The sequence below is a fragment of the Hemibagrus wyckioides genome, linkage group LG26 (assembly GCF_019097595.1).
Source record: "Hemibagrus wyckioides isolate EC202008001 linkage group LG26, SWU_Hwy_1.0, whole genome shotgun sequence".
NCBI classification, from domain to species: Eukaryota; Metazoa; Chordata; class Actinopteri; order Siluriformes; family Bagridae; genus Hemibagrus; species Hemibagrus wyckioides.
Window position 1 is genome coordinate 2,001,417 of NC_080735.1, and position 7,500 is coordinate 2,008,916.

Below are 7,500 nucleotides of genomic sequence, written 5' to 3' on the forward strand. Positions count from 1 at the left end.
TCTTCCAGGCGAGTCAGAGAAGCTTGCAGTGGTGTGGTCAGCATTCCAAACTGCAGCTCCTACACACACACACACATTAGTCATATAGGATTGTGATGATTTTTGTGAGTATATGCGTGTGTGCATGAATATATCTGTACATGTGTATGTGTGTGTGTGTGTGTGTGTGTGTAGCATGGTGGTGGTACCATCATGTTGTTGGAATTTCTATTGATCGTGCGGAACCTGCGATGTGTGTATGGAGCTGCGCATATTTGTGTGTTTTTAGATTTGTGTGTGTATATACAGTATGTGTTTTTCTATATGATTGTGTATGTGTGTGTGTGTATGTGTGTGTGTGTGTTCCTCACCCTGAAGTTGGAACGGATGTATTTGGTCATTAAATAGTTGTTGATATCCAGAGGGAGTGTGAGTTGAGGATAAACCTGCACTCTGAGAGCTTCAACCAGAGCCAAACACTGAGAATGTACCTCTTTACCATCTACACACACACACACACACACACACAAGCATACAGATATATATTCAGAGATGTTGACTCGAACGTTTATGGTGAAACTTCCTCATATTCAGAGTTGATACACTGAGCTGTCATATTTCTATATAGGATTAAAATTGAATTAAATGGCAACCTGCTGTGGCCTGCAGCAGCTCTCCCAGTTCAGCAGGAATGACCAACTGGGACACGTTAATCACCTCTCGACTGACCCTCGCCTATAAAATAAAATTAATATTAAATAAATAAAAACTCTCCATGTAAACAATCAATACTGTATTTATAGAATACTAGAAGAGGAAAAGATGAGTGAGTGTGTTGGACATCCTTCAACAATCGACTCTTTATTTCAGGTGAAAGCTGACCAGACGATGACCAGAACAACACAAGCTCATAATTTACACTACATTTAATTGAATGTCCCTCTCTTTTAAATGCTGTTTTTCTTTATCTAAACTTCGTTGCACTTCTCCTACTGACCACAAGGGGTCACCTACACCTCCTAGTTCTGAAGATCCTCTATGTAAACATAAGGATATGGAGCTGGGTTACAAAAACGCTTCTGTTCCTGTTTTGTTTTTTTTGGCCCTGTAGAGTTTAACCCTTACATATAACTATCCAAAAATTCAAACAAGCTAGAAATAAGAAAAATCCATAAATCTAACAACACTGATGATGAAGATGGTTCTTCATCATCAATCATGGACTCCTGAACCACGAGTCCTTGTCTTTATTATATTTATGTTTGGAGCCATCCCTGTCTCTGAAGATTCACTGCTATTCTTCGATAATTTCTAGCTCTCTCTCTCACCTCTTCTGCCATCCGGACCATGAGGACGTTATCCTGTGAAAAAAACATTCATTAATGTTATAATAGAATTAATAAAATCTAAAGAATCGAATGGAAGAAGAAGCAACACATCCTACCCTGATGTAGCGCTTGCGGTTGACGATGAGCTGAACCGGCGAGCGAAACCTGACCAGGATCAAGCGTTTCTGTCGGAGACGCCGCCTAAACACCGGCCCAGAAGATTCCCGAAGAAATTAGGATGAACAGAACTCCAGTAGAGATATCATTATCATCATACAACACAGCTACAATACTGTACAATTACATCAAATGGAATTACTGAAATAACATGACATTTTTTTTCTAAAAAATGTGTGTATTTCAAAATTCCACGATTCATATTTTTATGATTATGTAAAGATTTGAGTTTTTGGGGTTTACCTCATGAGGTAGCCTCGGGACCTGGCCTGCAGTTTGATCATGATCTGCCGGAACCTGATGAAGTTTTTTCGTGTGAAATACATCCGGACGTATCGCTGGAGCGTCAGGGCCGCTACGTGCCTCACGCGATCTCGCTTACTCTCTAACAGCTGATACACACTTTCCTTTAGAAAGAGCTGAGAACACACATACACACTTAATGTAATAGGTATAATAAATATTAATTACCAAAAAAATCACTGTTTCTAATTTACAATTTCACAAAGTTGAATAGAAATCTAACAGTGAAAGGACTCGTGCTTGGTTTCTAATACAAATTGCTCTTAACGGCTAAAACTGCAAGAGACTGGGGCTTATTTATTAAAAAATTACAAATATTAACCAGCTAGCTAATTTAACAAGGTCAGATATAAAACATAAAGTTTAAAACGGTCATTTAAAACTTGACTAGCAGCTTAAATTACAACAGCTAGCTAATTAATTTACAAAACTTACTAAGCTAGCTAATTTAACAAGCTAAATTAGAAACCTTAACTAGCTAGCTAATTTAATGAGCAATCTACTGAATTTACTAAGCTAACTAATTTAATAAGCTAAGTTATAAAACTTAACTAGTTAGCTAATTTAATGAGCAATCTACTAATCGTACAAAGCTAGCTATTTTAATAAGTTAAAATAAAAAAAAAAATAGTTAGCTAGCTTGAAGTTAACTGATGATGAACATGTAGAAATGAAGCAAGAGTGAGAAACTCATGATTGTGGAAAGACTCACCTTGGACACGCCCACTTGGTAATCTCCTTTTCTGATTGGACACAGCTTTGTTAGCATGACGACACAGTTGTCTCCGTCCGGAGGCGGGGTTTTCTTCAGCCCCAGCAGCGCTTTGTACCTAAAGAAAGCTCGTGAATGGCGGTGACGCAGGATTCCGTATGGCGCCGTCGTGTAAAATGTATGAGCTCGTGACGGAATTTAGCTAAACTGTACATTTACCTGTTTAAGAATTTATGGAAAGTCATTCGGACCGGATAGCCTTCCTTTCTGATGAGGATGGTGTCCAGAATTCCCGAGTATCTGAGCTGAGTGGCCACCAGTTCTGGCTCGAATATCCCGGGTTCCTGCGATCCGAATAACGTGTAAATGACTCGGGACTTGATTAGTGTGAGAGTTAGCGTGAAAAAACAACAGCCTGTAATTACCTTATTGTTATTTGGCTTGATGCAGCGCACGAATAAAGGATTACACCTGAGAGAGAAAAGAGAGATGAGGAACGTGATGCAGGCGGGTGTGGAGACGTGGAGACGTGTACGAGTCGTTATGGACAAATGATTCATTTACATTCAGACACTGCAGAAGTTCATCCCTTACAGTGATTAAAGAGAATGATGAGAAATGTGAAGTAAACAGTTTACAAACAATAGAGAATGAAATATAAAAATTATGAATAATTCCTGAAAATCACACCTGAAAAATAAAACCAACAAATCAACACATGCCCTAAAAAAGTGAATCATTCTGAATAAATGAATCAAATAAAAGGAATCACATCTAACATTCAATGTGTGTGTGTGAGTATGTGTGAAGAGTGAGTGTGTGTGTGAGTATGTGTGAAGAGTGAGTGTGTGTGAGTATGTGTGAAGAGTGAGTGTGTGTGAGTATGTGTGAAGAGTGAGTGTGTGTGAGTATGTGTGAAGAGTGAGTGTGTATGTGAGTATGTGTGAAGAGTGAGTGTGTGTGAGTATGTGTGAAGAGTGTGTGTGTGTGTGTGTGTGAGTATGTGTGAAGAGTGAGTGTGTGTGTGTGTGTGAGTATGTGTGAAGAGTGAGTGTGTGTGTGTGTGTGTGTGTGAAGAGTGAGTGTGTGTGTGAGTATGTGTGAAGAGTGAGTGTGTGTGTGTATGTGTGAAGAGTGTGTGTGTGTGTGTGTGTGAGTATGTGTGAAGAGTGAGTGTGTGTGTGTGTGTGAGTATGTGTGAAGAGTGAGTGTGTGTGTGTGTGTGTGAAGAGTGAGTGTGTGTGTGAGTATGTGTGAAGAGTGAGTGTGTGTGTGTATGTGTGAAGAGTGAGTGTGTGTGTGAGTATGTGTGAAGAGTGAGTGTGTGTGTGTATGTGTGAAGAGTGAGTGTGTGTGTGAGTATGTGTGAAGAGTGTGTGTGTGTGTGTGTGTGTGTGTGAGTATGTGTGAAGAGTGAGTGTGTGTGTGAGTATGTGTGAAGAGTGAGTGTGTGTGTGTGTGTGAGTATGTGTGAAGAGTGAGTGTGTGTGTGTGAGTATGTGTGAAGAGTGTGTGTGTGTGAGTATGTGTGAAGAGTGAGTGTGTGTGTGAGTATGTGTGAAGAGTGTGTGTGTGTGTGTGTGTGAGTATGTGTGAAGAGTGTGTGTGTGTGTGTGTGTGAGTATGTGTGAAGAGTGAGTGTGTGTGTGTGTGTGTGAGTATGTGTGAAGAGTGAGTGTGTGTGTGAGTATGTGTGAAGAGTGAGTGTGTGTGTGTGTGTGTGTGTGTGAGTATGTGTGAAGAGTGAGTGTGTGTGTGTGTGTGTGAGTATGTGTGAAGAGTGAGTGTGTGTGTGAGTATGTGTGAAGAGTGAATGTGTGTGTGAGTATGTGTGAAGAGTGAGTGTGTGTGTGTGTGTGGAGTATGTGTGAAGAGTGAGTGTGTGTGTGTGTGTGTGAGTATGTGTGAAGAGTGTGTGTGTGTGTATGTGTGAAGAGTGAGTGTGTGTGTGTGTGAGTATGTGTGAAGAGTGAGTGTGTGTGTGTGTGTGTGGAGTATGTGTGAAGAGTGAGTGTGTGTGTGTGAGTATGTGTGAAGAGTGTGTGTGTGTGTGTGAGTATGTGTGAAGAGTGAGTGTGTGTGTGTGTGTGTGAGTATGTGTGAAGAGTGAGTGTGTGTGTGTGAGTATGTGTGAAGAGTGAGTGTGTGTGTGTGTGTGTGAGTATGTGTGAAGAGTGAATGTGTGTGTGTGAGTATGTGTGAAGAGTGAGTGTGTGTGTGTGTGAGTATGTGTGAAGAGTGTGTGTGTGTGTGTGTGAGTATGTGTGAAGAGTGAGTGTGTGTGTGTGTGAGTATGTGTGAAGAGTGAGTGTGTGTGTGTGTGAGTATGTCTGAAGAGCGAGTGTGTGTGTGTGTGTGTGTGTGAAGAGTGTGTGTGTGTGTGTGAGTATGTGTGAAGAGTGTGTGTGTGTGTGTGTGTGTGAGTATGTGTGAAGAGTGTGTGTGTGTGTGTGTGTGAGTATGTGTGAAGAGTGAGTGTGTGTGTGTGTGTGTGAGTATGTGTGAAGAGTGAGTGTGTGTGTGTGTGTGTGTGTGTGAGTATGTGTGAAGAGTGAGTGTGTGTGTGTGTGTGTGTGAGTATGTGTGAAGAGTGAGTGTGTGTGTGTGTGTGTGAGTATGTGTGAAGAGTGAATGTGTGTGTGAGTATGTGTGAAGAGTGAGTGTGTGTGTGTGGAGTATGTGTGAAGAGTGAGTGTGTGTGTGTGTGTGTGAGTATGTGTGAAGAGTGAATGTGTGTGTGAGTATGTGTGAAGAGTGAGTGTGTGTGTGTGTGTGTGTGAGTATGTGTGAAGAGTGAGTGTGTGTGTGTGTGTGTGAGTATGTGTGAAGAGTGAGTGTGTGTGTGTGTGTGAGTATGTGTGAAGAGTGAATGTGTGTGTGAGTATGTGTGAAGAGTGAGTGTGTGTGTGTGGAGTATGTGTGAAGAGTGAGTGTGTGTGTGTGAGTATGTGTGAAGAGTGTGTGTGTGTGTGTGTGTGGAGTATGTGTGAAGAGTGTGTGTGTGTGTGTGAGTATGTGTGAAGAGTGAGTGTGTGTGTGTGTGAGTATGTGTGAAGAGTGAGTGTGTGTGTGTGTGAGTATGTGTGAAGAGTGTGTGTGTGTGTGTGTGAGTATGTCTGAAGAGCGAGTGTGTGTGTGTGTGTGTGTGTGAGTATGTGTGAAGAGTGTGTGTGTGTGTATGTGTGAAGAGTGAGTGTGTGTGTGTGAGTATGTGTGAAGAGTGTGTGTGTGTGTGTGAGTATGTGTGAAGAGTGAGTGTGTGTGTGTGTGAGTATGTGTGAAGAGTGAGTGTGTGTGTGTGTGAGTATGTCTGAAGAGCGAGTGTGTGTGTGTGTGTGTGTGTGAGTATGTGTGAAGAGTGTGTGTGTGTGTGTGTGTGTGTGTATGTGTGAAGAGTGTGTGTGTGTGTGTGTGTGTGAGTATGTGTGAAGAGTGTGTGTGTGTGAGTATGTGTGAAGAGTGAGTGTGTGTGTGAGTATGTGTGAAGAGTGTGTGTGTGTGTGTGAGTATGTGTGAAGAGTGAGTGTGGGTGTGTGAGTATGTGTGAAGAGTGAGTGTGTGTGTGTGTGAGTATGTGTGAAGAGCGAGTGTGTGTGTGTGTGTGTGTGTGAGTATGTGTGAAGAGCGAGTGTGTGTGTGTGTGTGTGTGTGTGTGAGTATGTGTGAAGAGTGAGTGTGTGTGTGTGAGTATGTGTGAAGAGTGTGTGTGTGTGTGTGAGTATGTGTGAAGAGTGAGTGTGTGTGTGTGTGAGTATGTGTGAAGAGTGAGTGTGTGTGTGTGTGAGTATGTGTGAAGAGTGTGTGTGTGTGTGTGTGTGTGAGTATGTGTGAAGAGTGAGTATGTGTGTGTGAGTATGTGTGTGTGACTATGTGTGAAGAGTGAGTGTGTGTGTGTGAGTATGTGTGAAGAGTGAGTGTGTGTGTGAGTATGTGTGAAGAGTGAGTGTGTGTGTATGTGTGAAGAGTGTGTGTGTGTGTGTGTGTGTGAGTATGTGTGAAGAGTGAGTGTGTATGTGAGTATGTGTGAAGAGTGAGTGTGTGTGTGTGTGAGTATGTGTGAAGAGTGAGTGTGTATGTGAGTATGTGTGAAGAGTGTGTGTGTGTGTGTGTGAGTATGTGTGAAGAGTGAGTGTGTGTGTATGTGTGAAGAGTGAGTGTGTGTGTGTGAGTATGTGTGAAGAGTGAGTGTGTGTGTGAGTATGTGTGAAGAGTGTGTGTGTGTGTGTGTGAGTATGTGTGAAGAGTGAGTGTGTGTGTGAGTATGTGTGAAGAGTGTGTGTGTGTGTGTGTGTGAGTATGTGTGAAGAGTGAGTGTGTGTGTGAGTATGTGTGAAGAGTGTGTGTGTGTGTGTGTGAGTATGTGTGAAGAGTGTGTGTGTGTGTGTGTGAGTATGTGTGAAGAGCGAGTGTGTGTGTGTGTGAGTATGTGTGAAGAGTGAGTGTGTGTGTGAGTATGTGTGAAGAGTGTGTGTGTGTGTGTGTGTGAGTATGTGTGAAGAGTGAGTGTGTGTGTGAGTATGTGTGAAGAGTGTGTGTGTGTGTGAGTATGTGTGAAGAGTGAGTGTGTGTGTGTGTGTATGTGAGTATGTGTGAAGAGTGAGTGTGTGTGTGTGTGAGTATGTGTGAAGAGTGAGTGTGTGTGTGTGTGAGTATGTGTGAAGAGTGAGTGTGTGTGTGTGTGTGTGAGTATGTGTGAAGAGCGAGTGTGTGTGTGTGTGAGTATGTGTGAAGAGTGTGTGTGTGTGTGTGTGTGAGTATGTGTGAAGAGTGAGTGTGTGTGTGTGTGTGAGTATGTGTGAAGAGTGAGTGTGTGTGTGTGTGTGAGTATGTGTGAAGAGTGTGTGTGTGTGTGAGTATGTGTGAAGAGTGTGTGTGTGTGTGTGTGTGAGTATGTGTGAAGAGTGAGTGTGTGTGTGTGTGTGAGTATGTGTGAAGAGTGAGTGTGTGTGTGTGTGTGAGTATGTGTGAAGAGTGAGTGTGTGTGTGTGTGAGAGTATGTGT

At 42.4% G+C, this 7,500-nt stretch overlaps 1 protein-coding gene across 1 annotated transcript in view; it reads right to left on the reverse strand.

Annotated features, from left to right (window-relative positions):
• The window catches only part of myo15ab (myosin XVAb), a 76,834-nt gene that overhangs the window by 42,863 nt on the left and 26,471 nt on the right, over positions 1–7,500 (reverse strand). The window contains exons 20-28 of the mRNA XM_058381249.1: positions 2,925–2,970; positions 2,719–2,843; positions 2,500–2,617; positions 1,728–1,903; positions 1,424–1,508; positions 1,308–1,340; positions 633–714; positions 351–481; positions 1–59 (exon numbers count right to left, since the gene is read on the reverse strand). The exon at positions 1–59 is cut by the window's left edge and continues 37 nt beyond it. Coding sequence (XP_058237232.1) covers positions 1–59; positions 351–481; positions 633–714; positions 1,308–1,340; positions 1,424–1,508; positions 1,728–1,903; positions 2,500–2,617; positions 2,719–2,843; positions 2,925–2,970 — 855 coding nt within the window. The remainder of the gene's footprint in view (positions 60–350; positions 482–632; positions 715–1,307; positions 1,341–1,423; positions 1,509–1,727; positions 1,904–2,499; positions 2,618–2,718; positions 2,844–2,924; positions 2,971–7,500) is intronic.